At 45.3% G+C, this 22,133-nt stretch overlaps 1 protein-coding gene across 2 annotated transcripts in view; it reads right to left on the reverse strand.

The window, feature by feature from the left end:
- Positions 1 to 6,497: 6,497 nt before the first annotated feature.
- The window catches only part of CPZ (carboxypeptidase Z), a 131,300-nt gene continuing 115,664 nt past the window's right edge, over positions 6,498 to 22,133 (reverse strand). Inside the window, exons 11-12 of one of the 2 annotated variants that reach the window (XM_073647667.1) lie at positions 12,236 to 12,298; positions 6,498 to 7,096 (exon numbers count right to left, since the gene is read on the reverse strand). In XM_073647667.1, the coding sequence (XP_073503768.1) occupies positions 12,285 to 12,298 (14 nt within the window). In that variant the 3' untranslated portion in view covers positions 6,498 to 7,096; positions 12,236 to 12,284. Of the gene's footprint in view, positions 9,965 to 12,235; positions 12,299 to 22,133 lie in introns of both variants that reach the window. The other variant, XM_073647677.1, reaches the window with a different exon arrangement.

Below are 22,133 nucleotides of genomic sequence, written 5' to 3' on the forward strand. Positions count from 1 at the left end.
ATTTTGGAAACTAGACCCATTAGGGAACTTATTCAGATGTGTGGTGGGCACCCTGAACCCCCAGGTGCTTCACAGAAGTTTATAACATTGAACCGTAAAAATAAAATTTTCAAATTTTTTCAACAAAAATGTTTTTCAGCCCCCAATTTTGCATTTCTATAAGAGTAACAGGAGAAATTGCACCATGCAATTTCTCCTGAATAAACCGATACCCCATATGTGGGGGAAAACCACTGTTTGGGTGCACGGCAGGGTTCGGAAGGTAAGGAGCGCCATTTGACTTTTTGAATGTAAAATTTGCTTGATTATTTAGCGGACGCCATGTTGCATTTGGGGAATCCCTGATGTGCCTAAATAGTGGAAACCACCCCCCCTCCCCCCAGTGACTCCATTTTGGAAACTACACCCCTCCAGGATTTTATCAAGGGGTATAGTGAACATTTTGAACCCAGAGGTATGACACAGAATTTGATAACATTAGGTCATTATATTAAATAAGTTGTCATTAGTCTTTAGTGCAAATGCTCGCTATTTGAGTTTGCATCGGGTGATCAGGTATGCACCAAGTATCGCGGGTGCTCAAGTGACATGCTCGAGTCCCTGCCCCGCACGTTTCAAGGTTTTTAGACACCCAAAAAAAAACATGCGGGGATCGCTCGTGCATGGCAGGTAATCCACGCGAGGTTTTTTTGGCTGTATAACAGCTACAAAACATTTTGGGCGGAGACTAGTGTTGAGCCACCCACATAGTGTTTGGGTTCGGTTCGGTTCGTTGAACACCGGGATGTTCGTGGAACTGTTCGTCGAACACCTTAGAACACTGTCGAACACCGTCGAACACCGTTAAAAGCAATGGCAGGCAAATGAAAACTCATAGAAAACACCTTCAAAGGTGTCCAAAAGCTGACAAACTGCTCAGAAGACATTCTCTTTAAAAAAGCCAGCCGGCAATTCAGCATCAGTACCCGACAATTTAGAATAGAAAGAATAGAGCATCACACATAGATTAGATAGATAGAAACATGTCAGTCACATATATAATAAGTACAGTGACAGTGTTGGTTACTGTACTTGTCATTTAATGTTAAAATAAAGGATTTATTAAAAAACAAATTGGCTTGGGGTTCCCCGTAATTTTAGTCTCTAGCGGAGGTTAAGCAGACAGCTGGGGCAGATGTTTGAAGCCTGGGAAGGGGGTAATACCCACATTGCTTCCCAGGCAACTAATATCAGCCCCCAGCTGAATACCTAGCCTTTACTAGCTATTAAAATGGGGGACCCCCAAAAAAATGACGTGGGGTCCCACCTATTTTAATAGCTAGCAAAGGCTAAGCAGACAGCTGCGGGCTGATATTAATAGTCCAGGAAGGGTGTCATGAATATTGGCCCCCTCCCAGGCTAGAAACACCAGCCGTCAGCCGCCCCAGAAATGGTGCATCCATAGGACAGCGTGGGAAAATTCTCCTGCGCTTGTGCTTTCCGTGAGCGCAGGAGAATTCTCTCACGCTCACCGCATGCGCAGGAGAATTCTTTATTTTTCGTTTGTTGAAGCTGTATGGCGGCTTGTTTTTTGCAGGACAAGATAAACGTTTTCAGCAGTACCATTTTTATTTACATTCGTCTTTTTGATCGCGTTTTATTCCATTTTTTGTTTGTTGGTATGATGATAAAACATCGTTTTATGTTTTGTTTTTTATTTATTTTTTTACTGTGTTCAATAAAGAGGTTAACTAGCGGGACAGTTTTATAGGTCAGGTCGTTCTGGACGCGGCGATACCAAATATGTGTACTTTTATTGGTTTATTTTTGTTTTCATAAGATTATTTATTTATGGGTACAATATATTTTTATTTTTTTATTATTATTTTTTTCATTTTTTTTATATTTTTATTTATTTATTTTTTTTCACTTTCTGACATTTTTATTACTTTTACACACTGTCCCACTATGGGACTTTCACACTCTTTTGCAGCCTTATCGGCTGTATAGCACAGGAATGCAGAACCATCCCTGTGCTATGCGGCCTGTCAGCGCTGCACAGGGAGAAGATGCTTTGGTCATACACTGCGTATGACTAAAGCAACTTCCTGCCTCCTGGTGACCCGGATGTTGTCATGATGACATCACGTCACCATGGCAACATCCAGGACTGGACTCAGACGCCGGCAGAGAAGGTAAATATAGCGCTTACCTCCTCTTGCCACCAGAATGCTGCGATCGAATTTGATCGAATCTGTAACAATCAGCTGACACCCGGTGGAGATCTTGCCCGCATCGCTTGTGTGCGGGCGAAATCACCAGGACGTACTAATACGTATCAGGCCCATAAGGCCCAGGGCACAGATATGTATTAGTACGCCTTGGGCTGGAAAGGGGTTAACAGAAATAAACACTTGAAATAGATCACTCTGTTTGTAATGACTCTATATAATATATGAGTTTCACTTTTTGTATTGAAGAACTGAAATAAATTAACTTTTTGATGATATTCTAATTTAGTGAGAAGCACTTGTGTCTGTGCAGGTCCATTCAGAGCTGACCTTAAAGAGGACCTGTCACTCGCTTAAAAACATGGAGTCAAATATCTTTTAAAAATCCTTGAACTCTCCTGTTTTTTTCTGTTTTGAGCTGTGTCACTCCATTACAGATATAGTCACATTTCTTCAGGAGTGCACTTTTTGAAATCTCTGCTTTCAATCCAACTGGGTATTTCTCTACAATCTTCCCTGGGGGTGTGCGCTTTCATACTTTGCTCCCAGACGTTGCAAATCACAGCTCAACATGATCTAGAATTCTATCAGTCTTAGACTCTGCAGAACTGTGACTGACAGTATCTGAGAGGGAGGGGTAAAGTGCACGCTCCCAGAGAAGACTGAAAGAAACGCCCAGCTGCACTGCAGAGATTTCCCATACTGCGCTCTAGAAGAAACAAATGTGAATACCTCTGCAATGGAGAGATGCCACCCAAAAAGAATAATAGTGGCAGAATCAGGACAACTCAGGGATTTTTGCAATATATTTAACTCAATTTAATGAGGTTTACTACTTTGCAATTTACCTCTTATAATAAATCCTCTTCATTCTCAAAAATAGAGGAATATTTAATTCTATCATGTACAGCAGTCTAAGAGAAGAGTGGCCGGTTACCTTACTGCACAGTGTGTCCCACCTGTGGCACCCCAGGGGTCTGGTTGCCACAGTAATAGAAATATTATGTCTGAGAGCAAGTGGGAGGTTTCTCTGGTCAGGAGCCCTAAGCATGCAACACCTCCCGCCCAGACCTGGGAGGGGAGGAATCTGCTCTTATAAACTGGGTCTGGGGCGGGATTAGTAGAGTCAGAGCCTGGAGAGGGAAAGTTACAGCAGGAGCTCTGTAGGAGCTAGGAGCAGAAGACCAGGGGCTGGAAGCTAAGCAGAGATATAGCTCGCCCTGGCAGAAGAATCTGATAACCGGACACCGGAGTCCGAGGATGTGGGGACTGATATCCACCCAGCAGCAGAAACCAGCCGGCAGGGGATTCCAGGTCCACTGGCCATAGAAGCCCGGAGGCTCAGTCACAAGGAAGGGACCAGCACCGCCATCCAGGAGCGGAGGCTAACAGAAGATCCAAATCACCAGCCATAAGGGTGAGCACCACACGGTATACTCAGGGATGTGGGCTACTTCTACCCGCTAACAGCAAGGTAGCCAGAAAGAGTGCAGATAGACGGGGAGGCCTACAACTCCACCTGGCCAGGGGAACTCCTGTTTGCTCGCAGACTAACCAGGCCCCTTATGCTAGCCAGTACTCCTGGGAGGGTCTGCCTTAATATCTCCAGTAAAGACCCTGAACTGCACTGCAAAGACTCTGAGTCGTTCCTGCTCATCGCCGCACCAGCACTACTAGTGCTGGGATGCCCGCGCACCATCACTCCCATCATCCACATTCCCTGCCCTGAGGCCATACTCCTCCCGTGGGGAGTTATCCCATCTTTTGCTGCGCACACCACACCAGCCTCAGCGGACTGCCTCGCAGCGGCGGTACACCCTGACCGCAATCCACGGGTGGCGTAGTCGGACAATTAACTTAAAACCCACAAAATACCGCCATTGGCCTGACCACCCTGAGCCACGGGACCGGATCACCGCCACGGATACTACAACCCCCAGAAGCCCGGTTCCGGGTGCCCCTCGGCCCAGGGAGTGAGTCACATCCATACAGCTTCAGTCTCGCCGATTTTCTCCTCTGCTGCAGTGGCAAAGCTGCCCCTGCCTACAGCATGGGAGAGCACTCAGCTAAGGCCATGGTCACAACCATGCCACTGGCCCATACTGCTAATCTTCAGGACTGCACTGCCCCCAGCAATGCAGGAATCTGGAGGTTGGGGAACATTGAGCTCCTGAAGAAAAAATGTTTGGAAAATCCCTGTAAGCTGTATTCGGCCAAGTGTCTTTTGAAAGATCTGCTGTACGGATTCAAAGTGATTTTCCTTGCGCTGCAAATAGAATATAAAAACTCAAATGTAAAACCCTTTGAAAAACATCTTTTTTATATTAAAAAGATTTTAATATGAGTTTTTATATTTGATTTTAGTGCTCATATGTTCCTATTGTCTGTACAATGTATCAACGGACTGTGGCTGATATTTGACATGTCATGTGCCTTTTTTGGCGCTTCTTTTTCAAATATTAGCGTATATAAAAGATAATCTGTTATCTGCCAGCAGCGCAAGGAAAATTGCTTTGAATCCACGCAGCAATTTTCTGGTCTGTTGACCCATGGCCTGCAGCAGCTGATATATGCTTAAAGATCATTGCAATTCCAACATTTCCAGGTGAGCGAGCATCCACTATTCTTTATCTGTTTTTAACCTGTTAAAGTGTCACGGGAGTGTCAGGGTTGACAGACAGTCAAACGGTATCCGGCTGTAGAAGGTCGCTGCGTTTGGCCTTACAAACATCTCCCTGATTCTTTTATGATTCCTCTCTTTAGGACCCAGCGGTGATCCTCACCTTGCTTGGGGATTATACCTTTCGCTTTAGGACCCTGAGGTATCCTCACCTTTCTGCTGTTAATCAGCACTTCCTTCCTTCCAACACTCAGATCCTCAGAGAGTTGCTGGTGATAGCGTGTTATACCTATTCAGGCCTGGGATTCTAGTAGTCGACTAGAATTACCTTGGAGTTTCTTCGTGATTTGTTGCCATGCTTTCTCCGGTGTCATCTTGGAGCTAAGTGTATTCCCGTGTTTGTTTCCCTTGTGTATTCTTTAGTTTTTAGTGGGGCTGACTTAGTGCTCACCCCTCCCAATCCCTTCCTAGGGCCTAGCCTTAGGGTCTGCTAGGGCTAGGTATCCTGCTCGGCGATAGGTGCAGAACTTATTTAGGGTCGATAGGGGAGTTAGGGTTTGTCGGTAGTTCTGGTTAGGGGTCTCCACTCTCCCCTTCCCTAGATTTAGGGCTCCCTTCCTTTTTCCCATTGTTATACTCTGGGTTCTCCCCATTCCTAGCGTGACATAAAGCCCTATTATGCACTTTCTTTGCAACCCAGTCACTCCTTATCTTTTCAAAGATCTAGGCACAAAGGGTGAGATTAGGTGTACCAGATGTAGGTTCCCAGAGCATGAACCTCAATGGCACACCTATAAGGTGAAGGCTAGTATAATGCTAACTCAGGACACTTTAGTGGGTTCAGAAGTGATTTAAACAGTGAAAATTATATAAAGGTCGAGGAATAATGCAAGTAGTTTGATGATATATTAGTCTCTAAACAAAATACGAAGTATTTCATAATTTGGGTGGTATACAGTCTCTGAAATTTACTTGCTGTGTCACAAAACTATCTTAAACTGGAACAGTCTTTTTATATTATATATCACCGGCAACTCAAATGAAAAGTGTGTTGAGGTACAACAGTCTTTATATGTCTGTAAACATAACTGGAATACTGCCATCTTTTTATGTCACAGTTCCTGTAGCTAGTTGGTTTCCAAATCCTCCCATAGCATGGTGTGACTTGTCGTTAGCCATGGGACTGTGCAGGGATATTGATCTTACTAGACTTATGTGCCGTGCTATCTGTGCTATGCTGGATGGCTCTAAGGGCTGATTAGTGGTAGGATGCTGAAGGCAACAACTAGAATCTCTTCGATCTGTCCCTGAAAACTTTTCCAGAATACAGCCTAGCACGTCCAGATCCTCCTTTGGTCTGTTCATTAAGAGGTTAAAGGGGTTGTCCAAGCGGCTTATCACAAAACTCTGCAGTCACTCTATATTGTGAATCCTCACAGCGTGCACGGCGCTGAGACCAAGCAGTCATGTGACCACAAGTTAGCAATATGCATACTTACGTATGCTAAGCGTGCGTGGCCACTATGAATAGGCACTTTATATAGATATTAATGGTAGAGTATGAGGGTTGTTTATATGGTACCAATATGACTACCAAAAAAGTAAATAAATATGTATTATGTGTCCAACAAACACTGTAAACCAACAAATATGACAAATAATCAGAATCCACTAAAATGAATAATATTTATTACTAGTGGTATATTAAAAATGACAAACATATAAAAGTTCAAGGAAGAAATGCCTTAAAGTGCAGGCAGGGGAGTATCAACAATATAGGTATATACAGTACGTGGATTTTGCATAATAAACTCTGTGTTAAGAACACTGGAATTAAGGTTCAAAAAATACAAATCCATGCAACAGCTGTGTACTAATATTTATGTGCAGATCAATAACCCATATAGTAATTATTATTATTATTAATTATTATAGCGCCATTTATTCCATGGCACTTTACATGTGAGAAAGGGGTATACATACAAGAACAATTACAATAATCTTGAACACAATATGACAGCGACTGGTACAGGAGGAGCGAGGTCCCTGCCCGCGAGGGCTCACAATCTACAAGGGATGGGTGAGGATACAGTAAGTGAGGGTAGAGCTGGTTGTGCAGCGGTGTGGTGGATCAGTGGTTACTGCAGGTTGTAGGGTTGTCGGAAGAGGTGGGTCTTCAGGCTCCTTTTGAAGGTTTCCACGGTAGGCAAGAGTCTGACGTGTTGGGGTAGAGAGTTCCAGAGTAGAGGGGAAGCACGGGAGAAATCTTGTATGCGATTGTGGGAGGAGGAGATAAGAGGGGAGTAGAGAAGGAAATCTTGTGAGGATCGGAGGTTGCATTCGGGTATGTAATGGGAGACTAGGTCAGAGATATATGGAGGAGATGGGTTGTGAATGGCTTTGTATGCCATGGTTAGAGTTTTGAAGTGGAGTCTCTGAGCAATGGGGAGCCAGTGAAGAGATTGACAGAGAGGAGAGGCCGGGGAATAGCGGGGGGACAGGTGGATTAGTCGGGCAGCAGATTTTAGGATTGATTGGAGGGGTGCAAGAGTGTTGGAAGGGAGGCCACAGAGAAGGAGATTGCAGTAGTCAAGGCGGGAGATGATGAGGGCGTGCACTAGTGTTTTTGCAGATTCATAGTTGAGGAAAGTGCGGATCCGGGAGATATTTTTGAGTTGGAGTTGGCAGGAAGTGGAAAGGGCTTGGATATGTGGTTTGAAGGAGAGTTCAGAGTCCAGGGTTACCCCAAGGCAGCGAGCTTGATAGACTGGGAGAGTGGACAGCCATTGACGTTGATAGATAGGTCAGTTGGGGGGGGTGAATGAGATGGCAGAAAGATGATGCATTCTGTTTTGTCCATGTTAAGTTTTAGAAATCTAGCAGAGAAGAAGGATGAAATAGTAGACAGACATTGTGGGATTTTGCTTAGTAAGGAGGTGATATTGGGTCCAGAGAGGTAGATCTGTGTGTCATCAGCATAGAGGTGATAATGAAAGCCATGAGACTATATGAGCTGTCCCAGGCCGAAGGTGTAGATAGAGAAGAGCAGGGGTCCTAGAACTGAACCTTGGGGGACACCGACAGATAGGGGGTGAGATGAGGAGGTGGTGTGTGAGTGGGAGACACTGAATGTCCTGTCTGTTAGGTATGAGGAGATCCAGGATAGGGCCAAGTCTGTGATGCCGAGAGATGAGAGAGTTTGTAGTAAAAGGGAATGGTCTACTGTGTCGAAGGCAGATGACATGTCTAGGAGGAGGAGGACAGAGTAGTGTGGCTTAGATTTGGCGGTTAGTAGGTCGTTGGTGACTTTAGACAGTGCAGTTTCAGTAGAATGGTGCGGTCGGAAACCAGATTGTAGGCGGTCGAAGATGGAGCAGGAGGAGAGGTGGGAGGACAGCTCAGAATGGACGTGTTGTTCCAGTAGTTTTGAGGCATAGGGGAGAAGTGATATGGGGCGATAGCTAGTCAGAGAGGATGGGTCAAGGGAGGGCTTTTTGAGGATGGGTATGATTGAGGCATGTTTGAAGCATGAGGGGAAGACACCTTTTGTTAATGACAGGTTTAAGAGGTGGGCTAGGGCTGGGATGAAGATAGTGGTAAGGTTTGGGATGAGGTGGGACGGGATTGGGTCAAGTTTACAGGTGGTGAGGTGTGATTTGAAGAGTAAAGAGGAAAGTTGATCTTCCGTAATGGTGGAGAAGGTGGTTTTGGAGGAGGAGGGTTAAGTAGGTGTGGGGAGGGGCTGTGGGGGCTTTAGGCAAAAGCTTTGTCTGATGGTGTCAATCTTCTGCTTGAAGAATAAGGCAAAGTCTGAAAAAGAGGAGAGGGAGGAGGCACTGGGGGACGGAGGAGATAATTGACTGTGTTGAATAGTTGTTTGTTGTGAGACAAGGAGGATATGAGAGATGCAAAGTATTTTTGTTTTGCTGCAATGAGTGTGGACTTGAAGGTAGTGAGGGACTGTTTGAAAGCGATGAAGTGCTCATTGGAGTGGGACCTATTCCATCTACGCTCAGCAACCCTGGAGGCCCGTCGCAGTTCTTTAGTTTGGCTGGTGTACCAGGGCTGTCTGTTGATTGTGCAAGCTTTGGTATGTGTGAGGGGGGCGACCGAATCGAGAGCTGCAGCTGTTGTGGTGTTGTATAAAGTGGCAGCAACATCTGCATCATGTAAGGAACTAATGTCTGTAAGAGGGAGAAGGGATTCAGAGAGTGAGTGTAGGTCAAGGTGTTTGAGATTTCTGCGAGGGTATGCAAGTTTGTGGAGTGGGGATTGTTGCCCTGGAGAGGAGAGGGTAGAGAATGTAAGTAGGTTGTGGTCAGAGAGAGGGAGAGGTGAGTTACAGAGGTTAGATAGGGAACAGAGGCAGGTGAAGATGAGGCCCAGTGTGTGGCCATCTTTGTGGGTGGGTGTGGAAGACCACTGAGTAAGACCGAAGGAGGAAGTGAGGGATAGAAGCTTAGAGGCAGCTGAGAGGGAAGTGTCAATGGGGATGTTAAAGTCACCCATGAGGATAGTGGGGATGTCAACGGAGAGGAAATGAAGTAGCCAAGTGCTGAAGTGGTCAAAGAAAGTGGTGGTTGATCCTGGGGGGCTGTAAATGACAGCCAGTTGCAGGTTGGAGGGGGAGGAGATGTGCATGCAGTGCACTTCAAAAGAGGGGAGAGTAATTGAGGGCGGCAGTGGGATATGGGTGAAGGAGCAGTTATCTGAGAGGAGGAAACCTATTCCTCCACCGTGCTTGCCGGTGGGGCGGGGGGTATGGGAGAGGTGGAATCCTCCGTACGAAAGTGCAGCAGGAGAGACCGTGTCAGAGGGGGTGAGCCAGGTTTTAGTGATGCCGAGGAAGGAAAGCTTGTTAGTGATGAAGAGGTCGTGAATGTAGGAAAGTTTGTTGCAGACGGAGCGAGCGTTCCATAGAGCTCCTGTTAGAGGGACTGGGGAAGTGGGTGCTGGGCGGATGGGTATAAGGTTAGAAGGGTTACGAGAGTTTGGGATAGATCGTGAGTAGGAGGTGGAAGTGATTGTAGGGATGTGGTGAGGAGGGCTGGGATGTGGAGAGATGTCGCAGGCAGTGAGGAGGAGCAGAGAAAGCGTTAGTAGGTGGGAGCAGGAGAGGGCATGAGGTGGCTGTCTGTGTTTGGAGACAAAGGATTGTATGTTGAGGAGGAGGTGAGATGGGTGAGGAGAATGGAGGGAGAGATGAAGAGGTCATTACCAAGTGTAGGGATTAGGGGTGATTGGAAAAGGTGAAGAATTAAGGGGGTGAGAGTGAAAACAAACACAAACATTGTTTACTGTGACTTAGTATCCAGTTACCTTCAGTTCACTTCAGGTTCAATTCAGGATTAATTCATATTTCTCACACTTAAGCAATGAACACTTAAGGTGATGGACACAGACTAAAGTCTAACAGACTCCTGGCCCACAATATATTTGTAACAGAATGCATTCAGCTGTGAACCAGAGGGGAGTGGTCTGTGCTCATCTTGATCAGCTGATTAAGGCTGAACCAGATGCTGGATAGTCAAAGGCTAAATAAACAAGGTCATAAATGAAAGTGGGTGGTCGCTGCTGGTAGTAATGGTATATATTAGAGTAAGTATTCAGAGAGTAAATAAAAGGTAATAAAGTGCCTAGTGCTACCTTCTTGTGATATGTTCATGGGTACTCACAGTACCAGCTAAATATATCAAAGTGCTATAAAAGACACAGCATGTGTATACACCCTTGTCATAGCATACGTTGAAACGTGCGTTGGGCACATGCAGGCAGTGTGGGGTTTGTATTTCTCTAACATCTTTATACTTGTACATCTTTTTTACATGCTGTGTCTTTCCATAGCTCTTTGATCTGTTTAGCTGGTACTGTGACTCCCCATGAACAAATCATGGTACCAATATGGTTTGATGTTATTTAACCGAACATTATAGTAAACTCTTTGGTGTTACAGATATACAGGCTCTTTAGACTAATTATTAATGGTTATCTTTATGGATATATACCTACTCTTTACTTATCTGTATATATTGTATTGAGTTCACACATTGGTCTGCACATGACAAGGGATGTTTTTATGGTCGTCTAAAATAACCTCATTTCATTATAGTATTGTTATACAATATTGTACTTTATGTTAATTTTTTATTGCAATAAACTTAGTTTTATATTGAATTTAGTGCTTCAAATTTTTTGGGTTGGATGCTATTTAGGAGTTCACTTAGTACTATAATCGAACATTTGCATTGACTTTCACTGGAAAGATTAGTAAATGGATGGGGGGGGGGGCACTTATTTTGCTAACATTATGTTCCAAGCCTATTTTTCATGTTGTCCTCCTGTGAATTTGGCATTACATTTTCATCTAATGGTCATCTAATGGAAGGAAAAAAAAGTACCTGCAGACAATATGTACTTTAGTACAAGTCGGACTGTCTTAGAGTTGCTGTCGTCCAATGTGTTCCCACTGAATGCATACCTATGAGACATTATTAGGGTCTTTCTGCTCATATATGCAGTTATTATAGGCAGCATTTTTACAGCGCAGTTTATGTCTTTTTAATACATTTTTTATATAACCTTGTTCTCCTGCACTGCTATTAGTGACAGATGCCAGCTATGTAATATAGCCAGCACCAGCACTTATCTACTGAGCCCCCTTCACACATGAAGACCCCTTCATGTACTAATGCAGGATGGGGTTAATATATTTTTAAAGCAATAATATAAGTTTCAAACTTTTTTGTATAGATAGGGTGAGGTGATAACATTTTTAATGTCTGCACCCACCACTAGAGGGAGCTTACTGTATACCATTTTATTATTGAGTTCAATGTATGAAGAGTATGCTGTATGCTCCTGAGCTCCCTCTAGTGGTACCTCTGTTAAAATTTTACATTGTTTTTGCAAGAGATTTAGAACTGTCAGAAGATGAAGCTCTTGAACCAAAAACACCAAGAGAAAGACATGAAAACAGAATAAATTTTCACCTGCTATATATGTTTCTAAAATAAATGTAATCATCAGATCATTGTTCTTTTATGGCTTGAATACATGCATTTGCAGTTTAACACTTGGCATTAGAAGCCTGATGTGGACTCATGTAACTGGTGGATGTACTGATGTGGTCATGGAGCATGTCTGTATCAGGGAATCTCATGCCTAAGTATTATTAATAATATTTAAAAATGTCTTTATATTGTCACAATTAATAATAGAGTTACGTTAACTGTGCACAATGCATTTATGTACGAATCTTCTGGAAATAAACCAGGGGCAGATGGTTTGAATACTCTCCAAGGTTGTTTTTGGCAGTAGAATGGATTCTAATATGGGGGAAACTGCAATAAAATATTCCTGAGATATGGACAATTTCATAAATGGATTAATAGGTAAAAATACTTACTCTAGAGTATCATCCAGGGATACTTTGGACCGTAAGGGAATCCATAACTTTAAAGTTGAGACTCTAGAAGATAATGGAGGATTAAGGAGGTTGTCTTATCATAACACATGAGGACTCCACAGTTTTTTACAATACAAAAGTAATACATTATATCACCACATGCTAAGAAATGACCCAGCAGACTGCCGCTTAAAAATAATTTGTCACCAGGTTTTTGGTATCCTATCTGAGAGCACCATGATGTAGGGGCAGAGACCCTTATTCAAACGATGTATTAGTTACTGGGCTGCTTGCTGCAATTTTGATAAAATCACAGTTTTATCTGCTGCAGATCTATCAGTTCTCGGAATGTTGAGCTCTATATAACCCCGCCCACATCACTGATTGGCAGCTTTCTGTGTACACTGTGCATAGGCAGAAAGCTGAAAAAGGCAAAAAGGGTAGAAGGTTGGGCTGTCATAAACAAGACATCCCCTGTAGAGTTGTGCAAATCGATTTGCAACACCCTGGTGCAAGAGTCACATCAGTAGTCCATGGCTGGTGGGCGGGAAACCTGCAAACCACATCATAACTGCTGGAATTCCAGACACCTCTTCTGCTTTGTAGATCTGCTGTTGCATAATGGTTGCGTCGTAACGCACATATGACGTCTCAATGGGCCTTCTGTCCCCTTTTGGCATTAATGGACAGACATACATTTGCAGCACGGAAAAACATCCCTTTCTGGCACTACCTGTAAGTCTGTATGTCCATTTTCGAGGTAACTACAGTAGTTCAGATCTCACTAACTTGTCTTTATTATTGCATGACATACAGTATGGACTTAATAGCTTTTGTGAGTTGACCTTGCAATGGGTGGCCCTTTTATGAATTGGTCAGTAATAACGAGGTCAGTAGGACTCATGAGGTGATTCAAGATCTGTTTTGTCAATTAAATATGGAGGTGGATACATTGTTTCCCCCTTTGGTGCACTTATTGACCCCCATATCAAAATGGGTGTCGATGGAAGTGTTTGGCCACTGGGCTTTATTATAGATTAGGGCCCCTTTATCAGTTCAATTGATATCATGGTTAGTGTCATGGAAGGCCATTTTTAGGGAACTACTTGATATCCCTGTGTAATGGTAATTTTTAATCCATATTTATTTATCAGTTGCATTCTGATCTCACCATAACAAATGAGTTTTATAAATTGACATGGATCAAATGGATGCAAATAACTGGGAGAAAACTTCAGCACTCAAATTTGCAGATAACGTGGATAATTTTGTTTAAGTGAACCGACTAGTGAAAATACAAAAATGAGCCAATGTTTCGGCCACATAGGGCCTTTATCAAGGTATTATGTCTGTACAGAATGTGGTCGGGGTGTCCCAAGCAATGCGGATCTCAGTGGCGTACCGACTAGTGTTGAGCCACCCCCGTAGTGTTCGAGTTCAGTTCGGTTCGCCGAACTGTTCGTCGAACTGTTCGTCGAACACCTTCGAACACCGTTAAAACCAATGGCAGGCAAACAAAAACACATAGAAACACATAGAAAACACCTTCAAAGGTGTCCAAAAGCTGACAAACTGCTCAGAAGACATAACTAACACATGGAAAAGTGACAATTACATATAGTCATGCGAAAAGAAAAGAGGTGGAGGAGTAAAAGGAGGGGGAGACACAGATATAGGCATGTCATGCCCTTCTAAAATCCAAAAAGTGAGAAGCCGACACGGCCAGTCCGTTCCTGCCCGTGCCACCTCCGTGTCGCCGGGTTTGTGCCAGAGCCGCGGTGGACCCTGATAGCCAGCCCCCCTCTCCCAATACTGGTGCCTGTGCGCTGGTGGGTCGGGCAGCTCTAAGCTTTTTAATTTAAATTGTCTCTCTAATTTGAATGAATACACTTTAAATCCATTTACAAGGATCTATTGGAGGGCAAGTCTCATGCCAGCAGCCGAGCAATTCCAGCTCCAGTAGCGTCCACTAAAGCTGCTGCAGTTAAAAAGCTTTTATAAGGATCGAGCTCGGCTGTCCACCACAAGGGGTCCTACCGCCAGTCCCAGCCCCTATGCCTTGGGGTGCCTCCTGATGCTCTTCACTGAGTATCCCGTGGTCCCGAAGCATTTCCTTTGAAAAACTTAAGTGTCCAAACTACAGGTGGTGTAGCTTGCTTAACAGCAGGGATAATCCGCTGACTAGCAGACACTGCTACTAGGCACAGAGTATTTCCTGGGCTAGATGCAGTTAAAAATTTGTAATTAGATACTCTCGTTGGATGCTGAGAAAGCATTCCATAGAGTCTCCTGGCACGCCATACAGTATATTATTCTCTTAAAAAGCTTGGGGTAGGGGTCTTGGGGACCCTTTTATAGCCAAAATCACGGCCCTGTATTGCAATACGTCACCTAGCCTGAAGATAAATGGAACTGTAGCACCCTGAGGGCTCGGTTGCTACAGAGGTATTGCACCTCACCCAGAGGTGTGATATCTCACTCTCAGGTAAGGATGGAGTGTGGATCAGGACCCGACACTTGTATGCATTACACCACATTGCCGTGGGGCAGGGCGACCAATATGCCCCTGAGATGGGCACGACATTCCCTGTCCCTGGCTGGAGTGGGGGGAGGGAACACTGAGGAAGGGGAACCCTGTAGTGCAGGAGCAGGGAGGAAGCAGTTCCTGGGTGCATTGAGAAGGGAGTATAAAAGGTGGGCACCATCTTAGTTCAGTGCAGAGAAGTCTGAGCAGAAGTGACAGGGAGCAGGGGCTCTGCATGAGCTTTGCTCCGGAGGCGGGCCTAGTAACAGAGGCCCAGGCCTGGAAGAGGGAGAAGGAAGGAAGAGGAGCGGAAAAGGCTCCAGGTATGAGGAACGAAGGGATCCCAGGGGTGCGGACGGGCGAGTCACCACCGCACGCCCGAATCCACCTGCGTGGAGGGGTCAGGCCAAAGGGGGAGACCGGTCCCCGAAACTAGTGGAGGCGGGAAACAACCCTCAGCTAGAAACCAGAGGCTGTGACATTTTATGTGGCGCAGCCCCTCGCTACACCCGCTAGGAAGGCACCACATAGGGTCAGGGAAACTGGTGCCAAGTTTACCAAGAGGAGGCCCGAGGCAGCCGGACAGAAGGGTTGGTAAGAAAGGCCAGACAAAGGACACACAAAGGGGGTCCTGTGAAGCGCTCCAAAGTTATCTGGGAGTTGTCTGAGCCCCTCACCTGGTAAGCACAGTACGACGTGGGCAGCCGTTACCTGCAGAAGTGGTCTGGATAATAAGAACTGTGAGTAAAGGCCCTGGACTGCATCACTGACTCCGTGACGTTACTGCTGCTGCCCTGCACCATCACCCCCATCCTCCGCATACACTGCCCTGAGGCTATACTCCTCTGCTGCACCCACAACACCAGCCTCAGCGGTCTGCCCTGCAGCGGCGGTTCACTCTGACCGCAATCCACGGGTGGCGTAGTCGGACATTTAAACATCAAAACCACATAAATAGTTCCGCCACTGGTTTGACCGCCCTGAGCCACAGAACCGGGTCGCCGCCACGGAGACTACAACCACCAGCATCCACCAAAAAGGGTCCGGCTCCGGGTGTCCCAAGGCCCAGAGGGTGCGTCAGAACATTTTCATCACCTTTCATAATCACCAATGGGACAAGGCAGGGATGTCCTCTGTCCCCTCTCTTATACATCCTAGTGACGGAGCACCTGCTCTCATCAATTCGCCATAACCCCAATATTAGGTGGATTGAGGTGGGAGGCACCGAGTACAAGTGCTCTCTATTTGCTGATGATGTCCTAGTATATATCACTCAATCACATATATCCATCCCTGCTGTTATGGCTGAAATAGATCACTTTGTTACATGGTCAAATTTTAAAATCAATGCAGCGAAGTCTGAGGCTCTCGATGTCTCCCTCCCCAAATCCTTTCAGGATTCCATCCAGTCCAACCTTCCCTTTGCCTGGCCCTCAGGGTATCAAATACTTAGGAATTCCTATTCATAGAGACCGCTCCCGTCTATGTTATCTTAATTTTGGGCACTTTATTGAACAACTCCATACAGACCACGGTTGGCAAGTTAGAACTGTAAGATTCACTACGTGAACCACTGGTGTTTTGTGGAAAAGCACATGTACACTGTGTTCCAAATTATTATGCAAAAAGTGTTTAGGAGTGATAAGGGAAGAATTTGTTTGTTTGTCAGTTAAACTCATTGATGGTGATGTGTGTCAGGGCTCTTTATATCACTGAAGCAATTGCAGACACCTGTGCTAATCAGTTTGGCGGGTGTGTCCAATGAAAGGCAAGACTACTTAAGAAGGCTGTCCCACATTATTAAGCAGCCTACATTTCCTGCCAAAATGGGAAAGAAAAAGGATGTGTCGGCTGCTGAGAAGCAACAAATTGTGGAGTGTTTAGGTCAAGGCATGACTACAATCAACATTGTGCGATGATCAGGATGAAGTGTCTTGGCAATCAAGAAGTATGTAGCTGATTCACAGTACACACGTGTGCGTGCTGATAAGGGCAAATTGAGGACTCTTTCCTACAGGCAATTACGTCAGGTTAAAAAAGCAGCGGCAAAAAAGCCTTGTCATAGCAGCAGACAAGTTTTTGAAGCTGCTGGTGCCTCCAACGTCCCCCGAACAACAAGATGCAGGGTCCTTCAGAGGTTTCCAGCTGTGCATACGCCATCCTGTCGACCTCCTCTATCCACTGCACACAAGCAGAAATGGCTCCAGTGGGCCAAACAATACATGAAGACTGACTTCAAAACTGTTTTGTTCACGGATAAGTGCCGTGGAACGCTCGATGGTCCAGATGGATGGAGTGGAGGATGGCTGGTTGATAGACACCCCACGCAAACATGGCTACAGCACCAACAAGGAGGAGGTGGAGTAATGTTTTGGGCTGGAATCATGGGGAGAGAGATTGTCGGCCCCTTTAGGATCCCTGAAGGGGTAAAGATGAACTCCATAATGTATGTGGAGTTTCTCAAACAGCACTTCCTGCCATGGTTCAAGAAGAAGAACCATGTATTCCACAGCAAGATCATTTTCATGCATGATAATGCACCGTCTGATGCTGCACATAACACATCTGCATCTCTGGCTGATATGGGCATAAAAGGGGACAAACTTATGGTGTGACCCCCATGCTCCCCTGACCTCTACCCCATTCAGAACCTCTGGAGCATCATCAAAAGGAGTGTCTATGATGGCGGGAGGCAGTTCACATCTAAGCAACAGCTCTGGGAGGGTATTCTGTCCTCATGCAAAACAATTGAAGCAGAAACGATCCAAAACCTGACAAATTCAATGAACGAGAGATTTCAGAAGCTCCTTTCGAACAAGGGGTCCTATGTGCAAATGTAACATCACCTAGAATAAAGTTTTGAGTTGAAAACTTTTTGATTTTAGCTTCTAATAACCTGCTAATGCTTATAATTTCAAAAATGACCATTTTTTTGGTATTTATTAAAATGAAAAGGTTGATCGAAGAGTGTGGGGGATCTAAGAGTGTGGCAACCCAGTAGTCAGGATTACTTCGAATTCTGACAATCTGAGGGTCATGTTGCAGGTCGTGCAGCAAGAAGGCACTTATGTGTCTTGCGCATCCAGGAGCACCAAGTCCCTGTTGTGTTGGTGGCGAGGTAACAATCATGCTTCCTTCCTCTGTCCTCTCCCCCTAACCTCGCACAACAGAAATGTGATCAAGGTCTCCGTCATCTGATGAGTCTTCCATCAGTTCGTCCTCCACTTCTTCCTGGGCTCCTGCACCTTCCTCACTAGTTTGGCTGCTACCATGCGCCCTGGTAAAACCATCTCCCCCACCCTCACATGCCTGCCACCACTAAACATCTTCGTCGCCATTACAAAACTGTGCAGAAGGGTGCATAGGTCCCTGATCTGAGACCACTCCTCCATTGTGATTTGCCCCACCTCTGGATCTCGTTGGCCCAGGCTGTACGTCAGAACGTATTGCACCAGGGCTTGTCGGTGCTGCCACAGTCGCTGCAACATGTGCAGAGTTGAATTCCACCGGGTGGGCACATCGCATTTTAGCTGGTGAAGTGGCAGGCCCAACGACTTCTGTAGAGATGTAAGTCGCTGAGCTGCAGGATGCGAATGGCGGAAGTGAGCACACAGCGACCGTGCCCTCTGCAGAAGGCCATCTAGTCCGGGATAGTGGGCTAAAAATTGCTGGACAACCAGGTTCAACACGTGAGCCATACAAGGCACGTGTGTGACATTGCCCCGGCGAAGGGTCACACCCAGGTTTGCAGCATTGTCGCACACGGCCTTCCCTGGTTTCAAGTCCAGTGGAGACAACCATTCATGAAATTGGTTCTCCAGAGCTGACCACAACTCCTCAGCTGTGTGACTCACATTTCCCAGACATTTCAAAGTAAAAACCGCCTGATGACGTTGAGCCCTACTGCCAGCATAGTAAGGAGGTGTGCAGGATCCCTTCTGCGCAGTTAGAAAGCTTGTGGCATGACCAGACAGGCTTTGGGTGCAGGTGGAGGACCAAGAGGAGGTTGAGGAGGCAGAAGCAGTGGAGGAACTTTGACATAAAGAGGATTGACGCACAACTCGTGGGGACGGCAAGACTTGGACAGCAGCCCCTTGTCCTGCTGTCACCATAGTTACCCAGTGCCCAGTCAGCGACATGTAACGCCCCTGTCCATGCCTACTCGTCCAAGTGTCTGTGGTGAAATGCACCCTGTCACACACAGAGTTTCTCAAAGAAGCGGTGATGTTATGTGCGACATGCTGGTGGAGCGCAGGCACACCTTTCTTTGAGAAGTAATGCCGACTGGGCATCTGGTACTGGGGCACTGCGACGGACATAAGGTCTCGAAAATCCTCTGTGTCCACCAGGCGGAAAGGCAGTATTTCTGTAGCCAAGAGCTTGCAGATGGTGAAATTCAACCTCTTAGCTTTCTCATGGCTAGGAGGAAATGGTCTTTTACTTGTCCACATCTGAGGGACCGAGGGCTGGCTGTTGTGCTTAGACGGGGTTGATAAGGGTGTCCCCGGCAAACTGCCGGTCTGTGAGGAAGATGCAGGCAGACATGTTAGGTTGCCTTGATCCAAAGGTCGTGCTATCGATGTCGGACAGCGCTCAACACCAGCTGGTGTTACCACCTCCAAAGAAAATGATGAGCTGCCAATCACGCTGGCTGTTGTGGGTAAAGAGGTGGCAGGTCTGCGTCCCAAAACAGGTGTGACTGCTGTCCCCCCAGTCACAGAGGATGAAGAGGCCGCAGATGCACAAGATGGGCAGACGGCGGAAGGCCCGGCCGGCTAGGCCGCATTGTAGCACAGTGAGCTTCCCATTGCAACTTATGCTTCATGTCCATGTGCCGGTTCATGCATGAAGTACTCAAACTATGTATTTTTTGGCCTCTACTTAGCTTTTGCTGACAAATGTTACAGATAACACGAGTTGGGTCATCTTTATCGATCTGAAAAAATGGCCAGGCTATGCAAGGCTTAGCACCCATGCGAGCTGAAGAGCCACCACGACTTGTGGTCAGAGGCAGAGTTGTGTTTGAGGATGCAGTTGTTGACGTGCTTCCAGTACTACGTCTCTGTCCAGGAAGGCGCAACCTGACCTCGTCGTCACTAGCATCCTCCTCCACCTCCTCTGCTAACCTCATCTCTTGGCTGACTGTGGGTTGACAGTAAGTGGGATCTCCAACCTCATCATCATCACCCTGTGTGTTATCACACCCATCGTCCTCAGAGCCAACCTGTTCCTGCCCTGACAAAAAACTAAAGTTGTCGCTCCAATCAGGTATTTGAGTCTCATCATCGTCTTCCTCATTGTCTTCACCAACAGGAGTTACAGTTTGGGAATGAGGGTCTACATTATAGTCAGAACCTTCTGCGTCTGGTCCTGGATCCGACTCATAAAGATTCTGGGCATCAGTGCAGATCATTTCCTCGTCTGGATTCACAGAAGCGCTGGAGCCGACCTCTGATTCCCAGGCTATAGTATGAGTAAACAGCTCTGCAGACTCAACCATCTGTTCTACCTCATAGTCAGACGGGCAGCCAGAGATTTGGGAACTGTGAGGAAGCAAGTGCGATTGGGGTGACACCTTTGAGGACTGGAGTATTTGTGATGTTGAAGTTGATGTGGAGGAGAGCCCACTTAAAGGAGCACTTGATATCCGTTGAAGCACCTGCTGTTTTTGTGCCTCATCTGGAATTTGTAGCGATTGGCGTGGCCGTAAGAAAGGGATCTTATCACATTGTCCGCTAAAAGAAGTAGACATTTTAGTTTGGCTGGAAGATGGTCTTTCTTCTGCTGATGTTACTGTTGCTTTAACACCTACCCCACAGACACAACCTATTTTCCCCTTCCCAACACGCCTATTCCCCTTTCCACCAGCAGCAGGCCTTTTTCCACTCATTTTGGTGGTTAACTAATTCACAACTCTGGAGTTGTTTGCACAAAAAAACAATGGATGGGAACCGAGCAGAGCTGAGTGGCCAAACTGTGGTATTAAGCCAAAACTATTGGCTGGGTTAGATGCAGAAAAAAATTATATTCAATTTGCAACCTGATGGAGGTCAGTATAGATGGACTAATAGAACAAGTCCCACACACTGCTAGAAGCCAAAATATTTTTTCAGAGCTAGATGCAGAAAAAAATTATATTCAATTTGCAACCTAATGGAGGTCAGTATAGATGGACTAATAGACCAAGTCCCACACACTGCTAGAAGCCCAAATATTTTTTCAGAGCTACATGCAGATAAAAATTATTTTTAATTTGCAACCTGATGGAGGTCAGTATAGATGGACTAATAGAACAAGTCCCACACACTGCTAGGAACCCAAATATTTTTTTCAGAGCTAGATGCAGAAAAAAATTATATTCAATTTGCAACCTGATGGAGGTCAGTATAGATGGACTAATAGAACATGTCCCACACACTGCTGGAAGCCGAAATATTTTTTCAGAGCTAGATGCAGAAAAAAATTATATTCAATTTGCAACCTGATGGAGGTCAGTATAGATGGACTAATAGAACAAGTCCCACACACTTCTAGAAGCCCAAATATTTTTTCAGAGCTAGATGCAGAAAAAAATTATATTCAATTTGCAACCTGATGGAGGTCAGTATAGATGGACTAATAGACCAAGTCCCACACACTGCTAGAAGCCGAAATATTTTTTCAGAGCTAGATGCAGAAAAAAAGTATATTCAATTTGCAACCTGATGGAGGTCAGTATAGATGGACTAATAGAACAAGTCCCACACACTGCTAGAAGCCGAAATATTTTTGCAGAGCTAGATGCAGAAAAAAATTATATTCAATTTGCAACCTGATGGAGGTCAGTATAGATGGACTAACAGAACAAGTCCCACACACTGCTAGAAGCCCAAATATTTTTTCAGAGCTAGATGCAGAAAAAAATTATATTCAATTTGCAACCTGATGGAGGTCAGTATAGATGGACTAATAGACCAAGTCCCACACACTGCTAGAAGCCAAAATATTTTTTCAGAGCTAGATGCAGAAAAAAATTATATTCAATTTGCAACCTGATGGAGGTCAGTATAGATGGACTAATAGAACAAGTCCCACACACTGCTAGAAGCCCAAATATTTTTTCAGAGCTAGATGCAAATAAAAATTATTTTTAATTTGCAACCTGATGGAGGTCAGTATAGATGGACTAATAGAACAAGTCCCACACACTGCTAGAAGCCGAAATATTTTTTCAGAGCTAGATGCAGAAAAAAATTATATTCAATTTGCAACCTGAAGGAGGTCAGTATAGATGGACTAATAGAACAAGTCCCACACACTGCTACAAGCTGAAATATTTTTTCAGAGTTAGATGCAGAAAAAAAATTATATTCAATTTGCAACCTGATGGAGGTC

Source organism: Phyllobates terribilis, unplaced genomic scaffold, assembly GCF_046119375.1.
Source record: "Phyllobates terribilis strain yellow unplaced genomic scaffold, ASM4611937v1 Scaffold_1__5_contigs__length_1240528914, whole genome shotgun sequence".
NCBI lineage: Eukaryota > Metazoa > Chordata > Amphibia > Anura > Dendrobatidae > Phyllobates > Phyllobates terribilis.